The sequence below is a fragment of the Ursus maritimus genome, unplaced genomic scaffold (genome assembly GCF_017311325.1).
Source record: "Ursus maritimus isolate PB19 unplaced genomic scaffold, ASM1731132v1 scaffold_9, whole genome shotgun sequence".
Classification (NCBI taxonomy): domain Eukaryota; kingdom Metazoa; phylum Chordata; class Mammalia; order Carnivora; family Ursidae; genus Ursus; species Ursus maritimus.
Window position 1 is genome coordinate 51349231 of NW_024427107.1, and position 20037 is coordinate 51369267.

The window sequence follows — 20037 nt, forward strand, 5'->3', positions numbered from 1 at the left end:
AGTGTGGAATCATTTGTCACTAAGTACTAAAAGTTGCATAAAAGATGGGCAATTGGAGGGCTGTATGTTGTTTTTTTTTTTAAGTTTTAAAATATGGGTGCTTAAGAGGTCACCACCTTGTTTGAACTCCTTTAAGCAAGTTCTTAATAAATGTAAGCTATTATAAAAGGAATGGTTCAAATTAGGCTACTAGCAATGTTACAGTTTTGCAACTAGATATGCTCACATGTCATCCACCTGGTGGAAACTTTCGCGTAGTGGTTCTTGGGATATACAAGGCTTATGTTTCTGATAAAGGAGCAGCCAACTGGTAACAGCAAGCGAGTGCACTGCTTCAAACCGTGCTACAGAAGCTAGCCAAATCACTCTTAATTCAAAGCACATTTGATGACTGTATTAGGTCAGTCTGTGCACTCGGAGTTGACAATTATACCAAAATAGAGGAAGATCTGAAATGCAGCAGACACTTGACATTTGAGGCAGAAATTACGTTAAATTACTCAAGTTAGCAATACTACTCTCAACATGAAAATACAGGAATACTACAAGAAATCTTTGCATACGTGCATGACAGAGGCATGTGGTTTCCTTCTCCAGGTTTTGACGTAAAATGAAATGGAGAGAGAGAGAGCCACAAAGGGATGGAAATCGACATAATATACATCTTCTAGGGGATTAGCATTAAGTTGCTTTTTTACCATTTCATCAGAGGGTCATTTAGTTTAGAATTTTCAGGAAAGAGGTGGTTTAGAAAATAGACTCTTCTGTCCATAGGTATTCTGGAACAAGCTTCATATCAGCCAAAGTCTGTTATACATTTTCTATTTATAGTCCAATTATTACTAATTCAAGTTTCTAATTGTGGTTATTATCTCAGACTAGACATTCTAATAACTGAAGTAAGACTATATCAACGACTAAAAGTGACCATAGGACTATATCACCAAAACTGAGCAGAAAAGCTGTGAGACCTGCCAGAATTCTCCCCCAGAAGCAAGAGAATACCGAACAAAATGTTAAACAGGCAGCTCAAGATGCAATGAAGTTGTGCTTGGAGCAGATCATGTGCTTACCCACCTTACACTATTTAAACTGTATATAGTTTGTAAATCCGAATGAAAATCTATAAATAGTTGAAGAGAGGCTTTTTGTTTTTATTGGACCATCACTGCGCCTTGCAGAGTCCGCTGCAAACAGTGGATAGGTTGTTGAATTCAGTCGTGCTGGTGTTACACTACCATTCCAAGAGAAACTATTCCAAAAATGTAAGGCCAGTCACCCTGGAGGATGTATATGTGATAACATGAACAATCCTAGTTGTATTACCTCTGAGGAATTGCCAGAGATAATTATGGGCTGGGAGACAATGAGGCCATGTGGGAGATGAGCTCTTAAGTTGGATGTCTAAGCAAGAACCAAGCTTTGCCTTTACCATCTGCCATGAGCCTGGGTGATTCGCCGGGCTCCTTTGCGCCTCAACTTCAAACACGCAGAGGAAAGGATATAAAGGAGCACATCTGAAAGTTTTGTTTCATAGGAAGATATGCTCTTTTTTCAAATGAAACCCCATGCGGAACCCCCAAAATGTAATGGAGAAAAAAGTAAAGTTACTCTCATTCAAGCAGGGTCGAGCGGCCAGATCCCTAACCTGCTAGGCCTCCTCCCAAACTGTGAGAAACCACAGCTTGGCCCTTGAACAACACGTTTGAACTGCACCAATCCACTTACACGAGGATTTTTAAAAATAAATACAGTACGGCCCTGTAAATCATCCTTATGATTTTCTTAATAACATTTTCTTTTCTGAAGCTTACTTTGTTGTAAACATGCAGTATATACTACATAGACAAAATATGCGTTAATCAGCTATGCTATCAGTAAGGCTTTCCAGTGACCAGTAGGCTACTGGTAGTTATGTTTTTAGGGAGTCCGAAGTTAAACATGGACTTTGTGTGGAGGGTCAGTGCCCCTAACCCCTGCATTGTTCAAGGGTCAACCACACTATTTTTTCCTGCAAGGGACGGAGTTTGACCATTCTTAAATTCTAGGTCTAGAGTTCCCTTTCCTTCTAGAAGTTTCCTCAAGATTAAATTACTGTTACAAATGGGTTTAAGAAATTGAATTTCCAAAGCAAAAACATCCTTAGGTACAGTGAGGCAACACACGTCACTGAATTTGTTTAACATCTGTACCCATGTTCTTAACTTTGGGCTCATTACTTTATCACTCAGGCGGCTAGCTGTTATAAACTATGTATCATATGCTATACCCAGGCTTTCATTTTTTTTTTGAATACTCCACTTACCCAACTTGCAGTCTGTAAATGATTCACCACAAATGGGCAGAGATTTCCTCTTCCCTGTGATAATTTTTCTGTCAGTCTCAAATTCTTCTGGCACTAGTCAATCCATGAGGCTTAATTTGGCAACCTCCTCTTACTGATTTTGAAGTATCTGCTGAACTCATTCCTTCTTATTTCTACACCTTTTACCCCAGTTTTTCCCATTTGCTTCCTACTATGTGTGTTGTTTCAACAGATTCTCCATGTTTATTTAATGGTAGCCTCTACACAATTCCATTTTGTCACACTTCCGCTTATCCTCTCTTCCCCCTTCACCCTCAACTCATTTTTACTTATTCAAATCCTCCCTTGATTCCTAGTCTGTATTCTGAAGTCTCACCTCCTCAGCCAGCATTAACCGGTCCAAGTCATCCTGCAAACTTCATCCTTCTCAACATTGGAGGCTTGCTCTGTACTAGGTCCTGTGCTCATCAGGATACCCAATGGCTGTCCTAGCCATTTTTAGAATTTAACATTTCCATCTTACCACCTAGATTGGACTGTAAATGAAGAACAAGTCCAGCTTGGAATGTGCTGCCACAGCTGTTAGCTGGAATATAAATTAACCTATACTCTCTCTGCCCACGAAAGGCTATTGCAATCTTTTACATAAATAAAAGTGGAGACCACAGAAATAAAGATGAATGGACAATGGAGAAACAGAGCTGGGCAGGTGGTTACTTAAAAAAATAAATAACAATCCACATTTTCTGATCCTTGACTACTTTAAATGATGTCATTTAATCCTCATGACAATCCTGTGAAGCAGGCACCTGCTATTATCCCCATAATATAGATGCTAAAGCTTAGATTAAGTAAGTTTCTCAAGTTTGTATACTTTCAGGTGGCTGAGGAAAGATCTGAGTACTAATCTGTCTGAATGTAAAGAAGAGACACAAACATAGAGCTGAGAGCCTGGGTAACTGGGAGGCTAGAGACGCCTTTAGGAAGGATAGCCATCCCGGGAGAAATTAGGTTCTGGAAAGACAGCCAAGTATGTTTTAGCTACACTTGGTTTGACGTGCCGGCAAGACGTCTAGGGAAAGATGGCCATCGACAGCCAAACTGGGATTGGGGCACAAAGGGAAGATGATTTCACATCTGAATGATAGCTGAAGCCACGGATGGGTAGAAATCAAAGAAAAGTAAAGAGTCAAGAGTAATCCAGTCATAGGAAGAGTGGAAATAGAGAATTAATAGAATCACAGCAAAATGTAGAATAAAACCTATTTGCATATGTGCTGATTTACTCCTAACAATGATCCTGCAACATGTTATCCCCATTTCATAGAAGACTAAACTTCAGGAAATTAATTTAACCAATGTCATTCAACTAGTAAGTGATGAAAGCCAGGGTGTATCAAATTAAGACTCTTTCCTCTATTTGTCCATGCTGCCCTCCCCCCCCTCAATATACAATCCTCTGCTGTTACTAGAGGTATAAAATAGAAGCTAGATGAATTTTTGTCAAAGACATCCAAGTGTGTATTGGGGAGGTTGGAGGGAAGGCAAGAGAAAGCCAAGAGCAGGAGGAGTCAAAGGATTAGAATTAGGGATAATATGCAATACATTGTTTTCTATGCTGCAAACACCCCAAATTGATAACTATACAGTTCTCCCCAAACCCAGAATTTAACTCAGAATCCTTCTCAACCCAACACTCCATGCAGCAGCTAAAACACAACATGCCAGATAAAATCACCTTAGATTATACCATTGAAATTGGGCCTCGTAGGAACATTTAGTCTTTGATTTGAATAACATTTAATGGGTATACTTTAAATTTTCAGAGTACTTCAAGCTGGCTTGCAAGGGAAATCCATTAGGAGGCTAACATCATAAGCTAGAAAATAGGGAATAATACATCCAAGGGTCTTGGTAAATGGCAAATGAAAGTAGCAGTTAGAAAGTAAATATAGTTCAGTTAGGTTGAGTGCAAAATGTGCTTAGATTTTTACAAAAATAGACTGCACTAATACAAACTGGGGAACAGCTTGGCTTAGAAAGTTGGCAGAAAAAGATATGAGGGTCACAGTGGACTGCAAGTCAAGACAAAACCCTGCACTCTTTAGAAAAGCAAGCAGAACAGAAAAATGCGTAAACATCAGACCCGTAAGTATTGTCTGGTAATTCTCCCAAACTCAGACTCTGCTGAATGCCCTGCCCCAAGTTTGGGATGTGAAGTCTACTTCCTTCCGCCTCACCAGCAGAACTTCAGCCACTTCCATCTTCAGCCAGCATTCTGCTAAAATACCTCCAGGCTCAAGTGCCCCGTGGCTCTCCACTGTAGAGGAGGTAAAATGAAAAGTCCTGTCCTCTCCATAGAAGCACTTCACAATCAGTACGCAACTTATATTTTTGTTGGAACTGTTCTAACTGCTGCTGACAAACTCAGCTGTAGCCAGGCTTTTGTGCTCACGCTCTCTGGGACACAGAAGGCACACTCTGGCATCTACATCTTTCTCCACAATGTTCTCTCAGTCTAAAATGATCTCCTCTTCCTTTTTTTTTTTTTTTAAACAAGTTTCCCACCCCACCCCCCTTTAATATAAAGCTTGTTCTTCAGGAAGCATTTCCTGGCCACAACAGCTAAAAATGATATTTTCTATAATATCAGAGCCCGTAACATTGCCTATGTTTACAAATTCAACTTTGCCTCTTTTGTTATTTTGTAATGTGCATTTTCTTCTTCCTTAAGAAGACTATAAACTCTTCTGTTTATATCACTCAGTCTGCCCATTTCTTTAGAACATAGGAGTTAACAGTTGTTTAAATAGTTGATTTGATGAACCTACAGACATGGCAATGGGAAAATGATGGGTTGGCTAGAAACTCAGTCCCAAACTTATGGCCTGAATTATATTGGGGAAGTAGACTCAAAAGAGAAATCAGAAGATACCTGGCAACATATTTTAATAAAGTCGATTACACTGAGTAAGCATTTACTCAAAATCTATGTGGTTCTCTCGTATCAAATAGTTTTCAGATTAAAATAATTGAAGGCCAGCCTTGGAGAAGAAACAAAAAACAAAAAAAGGTTATTAAAAATATTAGTTCAAGGCTTGAGATAATCGCTGGAAATAACTCATCTAAATATGCAATTCCTGATTTTTTTTTAAAGATTTATTTTGAGAGTGAGCGAGCATGAGAGCAAGCGAGTGAGCAATCACAAGTGGAGTGCAGGGCAGAGGGAGAAGGAGAGAGAATCTCAAGCAGACTCCACACTGAGTGAGGACCATGAACTGGGGCTCGATCTCAGGAACCCAAGATCACAACCCCAGCCAAAATCAAGTCAGACACCTAGCCAGCTGAGCCACCCAGGCACCCCTGCAACTCCCGATCTTGCTTAAGAACATCTTACTATATAGGAAAGACACAACAGTTATCGACAAGTTCAAAGGATAACTGACCCTCGATACAAACTCACATTTTCTCTAGATACCATGAAGTTCTAAATGTATTCAGTATTTACTAAAAGAACCTACTAGACAATTGTACTCAAATACAACTGATAAGTCAATAAATCCTGATTCCATATTGCCCAGACCAATAGAGGCAACTTTCACAATTATGTCTTCAGCTTACATTGAGAATAAATGCTCCCAAGCTGCCTTCTGTCTTCTGAAAACATACACTGGGGATACGGATATTGGTAAAGACACTGTACACCATACCATTCATTACTCTGGATGTGATTCCTCATTTGAGAAATCTGTTCAGTGTTTCTCTCTCTATGGAACTGAAGTGTTTCCTGTGAGAATCACTAATTCTATGACGCAGGTCCCGCCCTGCCTACACACATACACATACTTTCATGTGTTAGAAAGTGGAATGAGGGGCGCCTGGGTGGCACAGCGGTTAGGCCTCTGCCTCTGGCTCAGGGCGTGATCCCGGTGTTGTGGGATCGAGCCCCACGTCAGGCTCCTCTGCTATGAGCCTGCTTCTTCCTCTCCCACTCCCCCAGCTTGTGTTCCCTCTCTCGCTGGCTGTCTCTATCTCTGTCAAATAAATAAATAAAATCTTAAAAAAAAAAAAAAGGTGGAATGAGTACTCATTTTTGTGTATATATATATGTATACATTCATATGCACACTTATGCATATATGTAAATATGTTTATGTATGTATGTTCTGTGCATATACATATATATGTATATGGATTTTCCCCCTAGGAGCTATTAGTAAATTATTTTGTATTTTATAATTAATCATTTATTTGAAATTAAGATAGAAAGAGCTGTATCTACTTTTCCCCTTTGCCTTGGGTAGGAAACCCAAAGTCAGATTTTTGGCTCAATATTTTCAACCAACATATATTCATATGGTCTATTTCCTTTATCAGTCCTAAGCTCCTGTTAAAGTTTTTCCTAGTTCTAATGTTTAAATTTCGTTAGGGTTTCACATGTTATTAAATATCTTTTTACACTGTTATTATTAAATCCTTTGACTAATAGACATAAGGGCATAACATCAATTATTAAATGTCTCTTGACTATACAAGTATCTTATTCTCTAGTTTCCAAAGTCCTCAAATAGAAGAAAATAATAATGACACACAGAAACAGGAAGTCCAAGTATTATATAAACAGGTCAATTGTAAAGCAAAACCTACTGCCTTTACATTTTTAGTTTAAATTAATGGTAATAACTTTTGCCACCTGAACCTTTTTGCCCCACTCTATTGCACAGAGTAATTTTATCATCCTAACCACTTCTGCATGATGACAACATGAGTCATGCTGAGATTTTAGTAAAACTCTGTCATTATTTCCATTGAAATGTTTTCTTTCTGCCTCCTGATCCTGGACGATACCCACGACTACAGCTCTAGGTCAGTCTAGTAGCTGGCTAAGTATTTACAGGAAATCTCCACGAGTAAACTGCCTGCACCCTCTTTATCAACATCATTTAAAGACTCGAGAGAGGTGTCTGATGAGGAAAGTAAGTTGTTCTAAGAAACCATTAGGGGATTTATACTTCAGGCTTTCTTATCTCATAAGGGGGGAAAAAGTCCCCTGGAAGAGGGGGAAAAAAACTTAACCACTGACACCATGTGTGTCCTATTAGAGTTGTTTTTATTTTAGAGTGTTGTAAAAATTGCTTTATATATTTTACATTAAGATCAGAGTAGCTTACTGCTGCGTAAAATTCATAAGAGAAAGGCCCCTTTGGAATTTTGCTGTCCTTGCCTTGTTACACATAGAACATCAGGCCTTCGGTGGCATGTGCAGTTGAGAAATCCTTTTTACAAGTACCCATAAAAGAGCCTAGGACATGTTGCTCCGGACTGCAGTTCAATGAGGCTAGTGGAGTCCCCGGCTGGGAAGCTGTAGAGCGCGGCACAAACGTGTGGCTTCTTTCACTCGCTCGCTCCCCGGCCCCTCCGGCAGGCAAGGCTGGCACCAAGACAGGCTCAAAATGAAACTGGCAGAGGAGCGGGTCTTCTCTCCCTTCCCTCAGACTCCAAGTCATCAGTGCTTCGCACACCCTTAGATTTTAAGGTCTATGTCCAAGACTGTACTTAGTTTTGCCATCGCAAATTTTCATCTTCTCCAGTGCGTACTGCATTAGGGCCCACTTCTCTGTTCCCCTCCTGACCCTTACCCCCTGAAATGTGAGAATGAGTCAATCTGAAAGAAATCACTGCTAAAAAGCAACAAACACAAAAACACAACCGCCAGTACCAATAGTTCCCAATGGTGATATCCTATCCACTTGTCAGGAAACAAATTCAAAAAATTAAAAAGGGATTAGGAAGGGGGCAAAGAGGGTGGGAACACTTCCCAAGACACTGCCTAGAGGCTCATTGTTTGGACCACTGAAGCAGGAATTTTGGACACTGTAGCGAAACGTTTAGAGACAGGTGGGTCTTTGTTAAATGTCGATTTTATATAATAAGTATACATTAGCATTTAAAATGTGGCTGCTTATGGGTGACTGTCCCAGTTTATAATCTCCATAAACATTACTATTAGCTGCCATGTATGCAGAGTACCTGGGAAATACAGTAAAATTTGCTTAAAGGGACTAACACAAATAATAAAGTATTTAGCAAACAGAGAGGCAACAAGAATTCCCTCTTTAGATGCTCTCTTCTTCCTAGAATAATCCTAGTACCTATGTTCCTGACAACTCTGAAAGTTTCAAAAGAGGTTTCTCTCTTATCCGTTCTCTTCCAAACTAGTCATAAGGTTGCCATGTATAAAACAGACCACATAAATTGCAACTCAAATGTAAACAAAATGTAGAGAAATAAAGAACACATGTCTAAAGCCTATTTTCTTGACCCTCTCCTCCTGCAAATGTGCTTATTTCCTGCTCTCAGTCCAATCCATCACGATCCACACCGTCTTTAGTTCTATTATCTAATACCTAGTCCGCATGTTGCTGTCAGCTTATATCCAGAAAACAAAGATTAGAGGGGTCTTTTTACTATTGCCCTTTAAAAAGTAGATGTTTGCAGAAATTACATTTCTAAGTTGCTAAATAATATCTTCTTTTGTTTCCTATCAAGTTAAAAGCCGCTCTAAAAAAAAAAAAAAGTAGATGAGGGTCAAGTAATATCTCATAAGAGGAATGAGTTATTTTCAAATTGAAATAGTTTATAGTAGCACATTCCACGTTTAAATTTCAGCATGGTTCTGAGAAAATCTGATGAGGGCTTAAAGAACTGCATCATAATGTTAGAAATAACTGTGGCACAGTGAATGGAGGCAACCACAAGCAACAGAGACAGAAAGCTAGCTGAATGTATGTCAAAGCATCACCAAAATTACACTATCAGTCTGATTGCTTGACTGGTTCAGAGAGAGAAAAGCCATGCTGGGCACACAGCCTGAAATGTGGAGGTGGGACTCAGATCCCCAAAGGTGCCGTGCAGGCCAGGGAACGAGGTGAGGGCTGAATGTGACTCAACACAAGGTAGCCTCAGGGGCTAACCAAGAGGGTGACTCCAAAACACTAATGATGGAAAGAATAATCTGAAAGTCACACTTTCTCCCCCCAACAAAATGAGGACCGATAACACTAAAATTAAAGAAGTCTTTGTAGGAGCTGCTGAATCAAAGCAAAGCTAGTGGTTCAATACTTTGGTGTTTATGAAAGGACTCTCAGGGTGTGTTTTACTATTTCAAGTTGGAAGATATGGGGAGGGGGTGGTAGTGGCAGGGCGCCATGGTTTTTTAAAAGTATTTGTAGAGCAAAACTAAAATGATGTGTCTGGGTTGGGGGAGAAACAGTTTAAAGTTGGTTTCCTTAATGTACAACCCTAGCTTTATCTTTGATTTTTATTATAAGGAATAAGGAACACTTGGGTTTCCAGGGCAGCAAGACATTAGTTCTGCTCTCGGCCCTACCACTAGAAACTTGCTATGTATTACCTTGGACCAGTCAGAGCTTTCCCAGATTGTAGTTCATTCCTCTTCCCTAATGTAATTTGGGAGAATCAAGGGCATTCACAACCAACCATTGCGTCAACACCTAAAAAAAAAAAAAAAAAAAAAAAAAAAAAATCCTTCCCTAGCTCTTCAGGTCTCCTTCATTCAGATCTCTGATCCAATGTTATTCCCTCAATATCCCTGATTACCCTACATAAAATAATACACTCCCATCTCAAACGTTTACTAGATCATCCTACTTTATGTTTCTTGCCAACCTCCATCTCCATCTGAAGTTATGAGATTACCTAATGTACAACCTGGTTCAGACTAGAAATCCCTTCCATTTGAAGCTCCAGGTTATATATGAACAGAATACATTAGTCCCTACAGTATGAATTCTATAAATTAGCATGCTCAGGTGGAAACAAGGGGAGTGGAAGACAGGTATGGGTAAGGAGTACTGTCTTCATGTTCAAGTAGTCCTTTCTTTAAATAGCCCTGGTGTCCTACACCCATTGTTCTTTTTCTCTCACTGTTTGCCTCTTTTTATCACAGTCTTTCATGATCCCCTCTCTTTTCTTTCTCTAGCCTTCTACTATCTTTGTGGCTAAACCACAGGTCACAGGCAGATTTAAGGAGTTTTGCTTAGTCTGTGAGGGTTGCCTACCTGTGAGGAGGCAGGATGAGGGTGAAAAGCTGCCAGATGTGAAAGGCTTGGCAAATGCATGGTACAGCTACTGGAAAAGCATTCAGTCCTTCTGTCATGAACAAGGCTCTTGGGCTTATGTGACAACCACAGAACTTGCCACTATCTTTTGACAATTTGTCTTAGAATCATTGGATTTTAGAACTGGACTGGATCTTAGAAATGCAACCCCCCCCCCATACCCTCAATTTACAAATGAGGAAATAGAGGCCAAGAGAGGTTAAGTGACTTGCCAAGGGTCACAGAATTAATGAGTTGACAGGGTGCAGAGACCCAGATCTCGTGACTGCCAGACCAGAATGAGTGTCAGCAAAGCCCAAAGACCTCTACCAGTAGGTCATCAGAAATAAAAGAAAAAGATAACTAATCAAGAAGAAAATGGGAATGAACACCGAGTAACTTCAAGTGTAAATCAACCCACGACTTAAGATATTGCCAGATATTTTTTTTAAAAAGCAAATAAGCACGTAATAGTTTTAAAATAAGCTAAAATATTATACTGTTGTTTTTTTTTTTTTATCTTATAGCCATTTGTTGTCTCGTTTTTAATAGATTTCAGCTTAATATCTTATACACTTAGTGACTATCCCATTTCGCTGACCTCTACCTCATGCCTTCCGGTAATCAAAAGCAGCTGACTTTAATGTGCTGGCGCTTTAGTGTGAAGGAGGCTAAGGCTGCATTTGTGTGCAATCAGGTTAAGATTGGCTCCAACAGGAGAGAAATCCATACATATGTTGAAAAGATCTGAAAAATGCCTGTATTCCCAACCTGATTACGACTACGTTTTTGCATGGTTTGTCAAAGCAGATCACTGAAATCAAGTCAAGATGTAAATGGGATAAAGTGGTTTTCTTCTCCATTCTTCCATTAATCACCATGACCTATGGAAGAAAGGAACTTTTCCCTCTCTCACCTGAGGCAAGGTGGGATACTCCACTGGAAGTTATGCCAATTTTATCAATTGCTGCTCAAGTTCCAAAATTAATTTTCTACTTTTCATTTCCTACATTTGTAAATAGAAGTTTTTTTTTGTTTTTTTTTTTTTTTTACTGGAGTAACTTTCCATTTCCATTAAAATAATTCTATTTTAGTTTTCTTTTTACAAAACAGAACAATCAACAAATTCTGATTCAGCTTTTTAAACCTACTAACTTTAAAGGTTATATAAAAATTGAATTTATTCAACTGAAAATGTAGATATAGGGATTAGAGTGACAGCTGCTCTCTCCTAATAAGTAATATTTGATACAACCTAAATATGAACTAAATCAGAGTTCATTACTGGTTCACTTGTCAAAAAGAGATTATTAGCAGATGACACAAACATTTGTTTTGACATAATTTCAACTGCTGACAGTATGAGGTTATATTCTATGAAGACAGTATACTATTGCTGGAAGCAAAAGAAAAACATAAAAATGCAATAAACATTATAGGTTAACAATGTCGCTGTTATCTACAAAATTCTCAAGCACGACTGGGGCTAGGTCAAAATAATTTTGGAGGGGAGGGGAACGTGCTGGGTCTTGTTACACACAAGCATGTGTGTTATAGGAGCGTTTTCAGGTTAATTTTTGCTATTAACGTAAACCACAATTGGGGGACCACATTGCTGGAAGAGGATGGTGGGGGGTAGTTACATAAACAATATACAACAAAGGAAGTCTTTATTTCCAATACCTGAATACATCAGGTTTGTTTTTAGGCACAGGGTTGCAGGTTAAATGCTCTCAGCTATCCAAGAAGTGGCTTATTAGTTTTGTAAGAAAATATTTTCTTTTATTTTGACTGAAAAATACTCAGTTTAACTGAACAAAACCATCCTTGTTAGTGAAAAGCAGACCTGAAAAAACTTTGTTTCAAAGCCCCAGCAAAGAAAAGCAAAACTAATTCAAGAGGAAAAGCTGCCTTCCTAATAGTAGCTTCTGAATCTGGATCTAATAGTTCTCAAAAGCCGACCGGAGTCTTCAAGTCTTAAAAGTTTTGTCTTCCTCCATGGATCACAAACATCCCCATACGGAAGCATAAGAGGAATATAAATATATTCTCTTTCTGGGCTACAGCCACAAAGCTGGAAAGCTATGCACCCACAGCAAGAACGAAGGCAAACAAACGTTTTGATTCTTTTCAAGGGCAATTTTCCAAACACCACTTTCTTTTCTGTTCTCCTATTGTGTGCACTCGAAAAATCCCCACTTCATATCTGGCAGTGTAGCACCCGCCAGTGTTAGAATGGTAACAAGCGCTCATGCTTCCAGAACCACAGTGACCATGCTACAAACTGCATGTGCCCGTCCTGCCTCAGCTTCCTCCGGCACCTGAGCTACGTTCGCTTCTCCTAATTTGTAAATGGGCCGAATCCTGTTATTACAGAATAATTACTGCAAATCAGCACAATTACTACAAAGACATGAATAAACACACACATACCAGTAGCTGTTTTCTACAAATTATTATCAAAACAAAGGGAACCGATGAATTGCGGTAACATTAAGACAACATTTCTTCCTTCCAGGGTTTGGGCAAGTTTATTTTAAGTTGTCATCTTCAACTAGTAACAGAGCAGATGATTTTACGGATTTCATAAACCTTTCTAATCTAAACTCTTCTCAGCTGAAAGTTGGCTGCTCCCCTCAGAGCAACATCTGCAAAGGCCTGATTTCCTAAGAACCCGCTTTTATGGTACAGCAGGAACACACACACACACACACACACACACACACACACACACACACACACTCACACTCCTCTAGAAATCTCATTTTAGAAAGCTCATTTGTCAGGTACTCTTCTAAATCATTTTCAAGGTATCATAAAAATGAAATACTTTATATTGTTTACAATTTAAGCATTTGTCTCTAAGTAAGTACAGTGTGAAATTTTCCCCTGTCACTGATGTTATTACTAGGTTTCCTTTGTGGACACTCTATGGCTGGGGGTGGGGGGTGGGGTTGGGAAGGAGGAGAAGTCAGAAAGCACAAGGCCCACACAGGACAGGAATTCTCGAAACTCACCTCCTGGACAATGCCTCATGGCCATCTTACATCTCCTGGATTCGGCGATGGTTGGACATGGTATTGTATCCTTTGCTGGCTTTTTAACAATTTGCCGTGTTCTGGTTTCCAGACCCCATTTAAATCCACATGTGCGATTATTTCTGCTACAAGTTCCCCATTCACTCCAATGACCAACTTCACATCCTTCTAATAAAGAAAAAAAAATACAAACACAGATAACAATTTGGTATCCATTTGCTCCACTGCCATCAAATTTATATAGCTGTGTTTCTCCACATCCCCCCTCTGCAGATAAATTAAGTTGTACAGCCCACAAAGACCTGTATTCCCCTTTTGGATGCTTCAATTCTTTGAAATACAGGGTGACTTTCATCGACAAGAAGCAACTACCACATAAGTAATTTAAAAACTATTACTTTGTATTTGTCTTAGTTCATTATTTGAAGGACTGCTACTGGTCCAGTCTAAAGACGCTGAAATATATAGCCTTTAAAAGACTGAATAGCTCAAACCTACAGAAGATCCTCTTTTCAAACCATGACAGAAGACAAGATTTGTCATGTTAATTCTGAATGCCCCCGTGGTAATTCACAAATATGTTAGTTTTATTTTGGAAGTCAGTACTTAGTGAAAAAGACAAGGAGTTTATTTTGCATTTTCTGGTTATCTCAATTCTTTCAATAGGAGTCTAGAAACCACTATATGTACTTCTTACTCCCTAAATTGGTGCTCTATCTTACTATAATCCGGTACAGCCAGATATTTGAAAATGTTTGTTTATATGTAAAGCTTTTAGCATCTTCTTTTGCAAATTCTTAAAGTAGAAATGTCAGCTATCCTCCAAACCTCTGGGGTAGAGAATAAAAGGATAAAAATATGCAAAGTTAAACCTTCTCACCAAATTCACCATTAAAATGTCCCTCAGAACTAGCAGATAAGGACCCAGGGCCTGGAGTCCACACAATATTTTAGCATCTCAGATCTCAGTAGGCATCGTGATTACTCTGAGATTTTTCAAAGCTGTTGAAGATTTTTATTCAGGGAAGTACACAGGACTCTATTTGTAATTTTTTATATTTAAGGATTTTGTAAGAGTTTCCACTTAACATTTGTAATGGGTGTGGGTCTTGCCTCTCAAAAGCAAATTCAACATTCTGAATATTCTCTTCTAGTGACTTTATTTTTTTTAAAGATTTTATTTATTCATTCGACAGAGAGAGAGAGACAGCCAGCGAGAGAGGGAACACAAGCAGGGGGAGTGGGAGAGGAAGAAGCAGGCTCATAGCGGAAGAGCCTGATGTGGGGCTTGATCCCATAACGCCAGGATCACGCCCTGAGCTGAAGGCAGACGCTCAACCGCTGTGCCACCCAGGCGCCCCTCTTCTAGTGACTTTAATAGGGTGTCACCTGTATGAATGTATGAACCCCCACATAAACAGGAACATAAGTACACATTTCTTCAAAAACCTGTCATTTAAATGTGTTCTCTGCAAACCTTCAAATATATAATTACAGACTCTTCCAACAGTATTCCTGCAGAAAAGAAGTTCTTTTATTTTTTTTAAGTCTCCATTTTAAGGGATGGAAAGTCTCCTTTATAATACATAATTCTGTTATAGATCATATCAGATGTATAATATGTCAAAATTTGGGGGCGGGGGTGCAAGTGGGTGTGCGGACAATGCCATTACACCTGGAGATTAGAATCATTACATTAGGCATTCATCAAAATGTAGGCACTATAGATCTCTACCTTTTCATCACTTGTATAAAAATACCAAAGTGTTTTTCAAACACTCCAAAAGTATAAAATTTATGAAATGTGTATTCCTAATTATTTATGAACAGTATATAGGTGTATATTAAGTTATGCATTCTAGATATCTAAATTTAGTAAAAGTCACATTGTTTTAATGTACTTTTGCAACATGCAATCATCCACAAAATCCATTTTGCACAAAATGTTTCTTTCCAATTTTTTAAAATGGCTAAACAAGAAGCTCCATAATTAAGCTACGTAACAAAAGTGATATAACAGTTAACCACATGGTACTGCTTAAAAATTTTGTTTTTCTTCTAAACAAAATGTTTTTCTCTAACAGTTGTTAATAATTTAAGGTAAGAAATGTATGTGTTACAGACAATAAAACCATACCAGCGCTTAAATAGTTGAACTAGCCAACATACAACTAGCAAATTTTGTAGCAAGATTTAGTAGGAGACTACCGATGTCTTGAAGCCCAAAAAATTCAGCAAGTCAGCAAAGAACTAAAATAATTTTGAGTTCTAATTAACAACAAGAGAACCAATTTGTTTTTAAGTTGAATATATCCAGCATGCATTATTTTTCAAGAAACAGGTGTTAAAATAAAAGTTTGAAAGTTACATGAAAAGCTACTCACCCACACATTCCATGGTTTCATCTAATGGTGCAAAACCATCTGGACATTCATCAAAGCAGCGGCCTCTATGCAAATAAAAGCCTACTTTGCACTTGGTACAAAAGTCTTTGCTAAAGCAAGAATCACAGTTTTCTATTCTGCATCCTAAAAACAATTTAAAAGAGAAAAAGAAAATTTCAGTCAAAGAAATGTACTTGTTTTTTGCAAATAACACTCACAAATTTACCGGTTAGCTCCATCAAAATTCTAGTGGTCAGAGAAATATGTGTTCAACTCATTTGTTTTTCTAATGCCATCCCATTCTAAATCACTCCTACCTCTTCCAACAGCTCACCACATCAATAGGCTAAGACAGCATTCCAGCCTAGGGCCCTAGGCAGCATAAGACCCTTCAGAAAATTTTGCAACTCCAAATGAGATTAAAACAAAGGATTAAAAAGAAAAAGAAAACACGCCCACTACAAATTGTATTGCTGCTGGGGTTGAAATTTGTCCTGCTCTTCAAAAGACCTACAATGAAAAACAATGGGAATACTCTAATCAGTATCTTCTGTTTCAGGACAGTAAATTAACATTCTGTTTAATGCTGGTCAGTGCTGGCATTTACTTTCAGCAGAAGGTGTCTTAATTTGGAGGGGCAGTGCAGGTCACTAGTTTGAAAACCTACAATGTGCCAAAGGCTTTACATGCATTTCCATTTAGTCTTTACAATAATCCTACAAGGTGGGCAGTAGTATTGCTATTTCACCAATAAGGAACCTGAGATTAAGAGAAAGTCACACAGCCAAGAGTGGCTGAGCTGGTTCTGAGAGGCCCACAAATTGATGGCCTTCTAAATCTGTAATCTTTTCTCTATAATGCACCACAATTTCACTAGTTGCAGTCTGTGAAAAAGAAGTGCTTTTTAGGTCTGCTAGGTCTGGGTTCGAATCCTAGCTCTGCTCTTAGCAGCTCTGTGGCACTGGACAACGACAGGCCTCAGAGTGTCTATTTCCTTCTGTATAAAACAGGGACGTCACTGACTTTACGAGGCTGTTGTGAAGATTTGTAATAGCATATGCAAATTGACTGGCTTGGAATAGGCAGTCTGTACACAGAAACAACAGATTAGAAACATGTATTTTTTCCCACTAACCCACACACGTTACAACAAACCATAAAAAGAAGAATGAATTTATAGGCTAAGTATCCTAGGTCAGATTCCCTGTTAGACCAGTCGCATCTGGACCAGAGATAATTGGCTTCCACAGGTGAAAATAAATATACTCTACTCTGCAAGCAGAGGAAAGAAAGGAAGGTTGGAGGATTAATTCAAAGCTCAGATTTTCAACAGATTATAGGACATATTACTTATAACAGACTTAATTGATGGCAATTAACAATACATAAACTCTAGAAAAACTCCACGGCATCACTTCTATTCACTTAACAAGCCTCTGAATGCCCCTACTGTATTTGGTCCTTTAATGATTGAGAAAAAGCTTTAAAATGGACAGTTCCTATAAGCAAAGAGATAATGGAATAGAAAATGTAACCAAAACACGAAATCACTGGATATTTTGAATATTGAGAAATTAGAGTCAAAAAGAATTTTTTTATTATGTTGTGTTAGTCACCAAATAGTACATCATTGGTTTTTGTTGTAGTGTTCCAGGATTCATTGTTCGTGTATAACACCCAGTGCTCATTGCAATACGTGCCCTCCTTAATGCCCATCCCTATGCTGACCCATCCCTTCACCCCCCTCCCCTCTGAAACCCTCAGTTTTTCCCCCGGAGTCCATAGTCTCTTATGGTTCTTCTTCCCCTCTGATTCCCACCCCCCAAAAGTAGAATCTAAAGACTGAAAAAAAAAATTTTGTTGACAGATTAAATTTTTTAATAATGACAAGGTTCTGGACCTATAAAAAGAAAACAGCAACTTTTCACTTTTCACTTTGGGGTCTAACAGGTCTTCATGCATTAAATGACACCATGAAGCAGCTAATTCAATTTGTAAAATGTTACCAAACTTACAACTGGAAAACCAACTATGTGTGGGTGAAAGTCCATAGTTAAATTATACTATTGCTCTTTTGGGGAGGATGGTGGGTAAAGAAGAATAGTTTATCACCCCATAAAATGTGCATCTGTGATCTTAAATGCTGTATCCTATATTTTAATGAAATGGTGGTCTAAAGCTGGTCGGTAGCTTCTTAATCATGGTCAAAATACATGACCATCATGTCCACAAATAGTTGGTTTTCTTGCTTTTTTAAAAAGCAAGCAGCCCTTCTTATAAGCTGAATTATTTTCCAAGAAATGATAAACATTCCAAAGATAAAACAGAACTAAGGGGTGAAGAGAACAAAGCATTTATATTAAGAGGACTGTACACTTCATAAATTAGCTGTTATCTACAAAGTCTGAGTTTTCTTTAAAACACGGATTACACCAATAAGCTTTTTGGCCTAAAAGTTATAGCAATAAGCTTTTGGAAATAATGTTTCAGAGTCCTCTGCTAATCTTGACTGTTACTTGTCGCTCCCTTTCCTCATTTCATTCCATGCCCCTAACACTAGTTCATAGAATGTGGAATTTCTGAAATACCTATCATTCTCTGTAAAGTCCCTTAGGATTCTTCAGGCATAAATCCTGCTAAAAGAAAGCTTGATTATTTGTCCTTAAATTTAAGTAGAATACACATCTGACACATTCAAATTGTAGACTACTTCCGTCATGAAAAAGCATGAGATGAATTATGAGCAATGATGGAGAATGAGCTCTAAGATCTATCATTAAGAGAAAAAGGCAAGTTGCAGGATATATGGAGTATGGGACAAGAAAACTGCACATGCACGTGTGTGTGTGTGTGTGTGTGTGTGTGTGTGTGTGTGTGTGGTAGGAGCTTAGAGAAGTTAATTTGGGAAAGGGGTGGTGGAATTTTGAAAAAGACTAAAAATTATCTATTTCTAAATAGGAGTCTTTTATAATTGTAATGCATTTTTGTATTAAAAGTAAAACAGAAGTTTTTTCAATAAACACTGTGATCTGCTTAAATTTACAGAAAATAACACTATATTAATGTTCTGAAATAAATTCTTTTGATTCCAACTGGTAAAAATGAAGGAATAGTATTCCATCCCCAATTTTTTCAGAATTATGTGCATGAAATTATACCCTTTATAATGTTGAACCTACCTTAGCCTTCAAAATACACAACTGTTTGATCATCTCTTGTCCAGTATTCTTTGTTTCCGATGTTCAAGGCTGCTTTTCCTTCATTCAAGTCATTAGAGGGAAAATCCCTGAATATTTCTTATTCAACAAAACATTTAAACAAAAGCTTTGGTTGGCACCAAGCCCTAACATCATCCAAAGCTCTGCTGCCCTTCCTGGTCTCAGTGATTTCCGCCACAACATGAAAAGAGCACGGACGGCCCACACACAGCAACCCAAATGGACACAATTTATCTAGTCACCAACACCTCCGAACTGAAAGCTTTTCAAAGCAACAGCATAAACCACCGACCCCGACAATCTGCTCTTTGACATGCTTCTTAGAAACCCTTTCCACCAGCTCCAGCCCTGTCCATAACCCCTGTCCCGTTCAGCTACTTTTTCTCCTAGAACTAAATCTTCTGCTTTGGAGAAAACCACCGTTTGTGTGGCCTCGGTTCTAGGCTTTCCCCTCCAGCCTGTACCCACGCTCCCAGAAATTTCTTCAACTTGTTATCCTTAAGTAAGTGGGGTTCACATCAACTTGATTAATTCCTTTATAGAAAAGTGAAACATGCTCATTACAAACAAAAATTCAGGACAGGTGCAGAAGATACAGACAGACTCTTATTTACCTGAATGGTACATCAGGCCTGCTTCCCAGAAATAGCCATTGTAATAACAGTCTGGGGAAATTTTTATGTTAATTTTATCAATAAATGAGTTTTAAAACACCAATAGGATCATTCAATAGACTGATGAACTTTAGAAAACTCTATACGGCTTAAGAAAACAGGAATACCAAAGTTTGCTAAACATGGGTCTCCATAAAAACCTGTATTTAAGGCCTTGTTCAGAAATAAGACCCTGGTTTAGCCAACTTACATGCTTCTAAATTACAGTGCCTCCTCAAAAATGTAATCCAAGCAAGCACTGCCAGTATCAGTTTAAGTAAAATTACTGTCCAAGTGAAACTGTGTCCAAATGCAATCT

The 20037-nt window shown here is 38.4% G+C and overlaps 1 protein-coding gene across 2 annotated transcripts in view; it reads right to left on the minus strand.

The window, feature by feature from the left end:
* Nucleotides 1–20037, minus strand: part of RSPO2 (R-spondin 2) — a 146183-nt gene that overhangs the window by 34142 nt on the left and 92004 nt on the right. The window contains exons 2-3 of one of the 2 annotated variants that reach the window (XM_008689255.2): nucleotides 15848–15991; nucleotides 13443–13628 (exon numbers count right to left, since the gene is read on the minus strand). In XM_008689255.2, the coding sequence (XP_008687477.2) occupies nucleotides 13443–13628; nucleotides 15848–15991 (330 nt within the window). Of the gene's footprint in view, nucleotides 1–13442; nucleotides 13632–15847; nucleotides 15992–20037 lie in introns of both variants that reach the window. The other variant, XM_008689256.2, reaches the window with a different exon arrangement.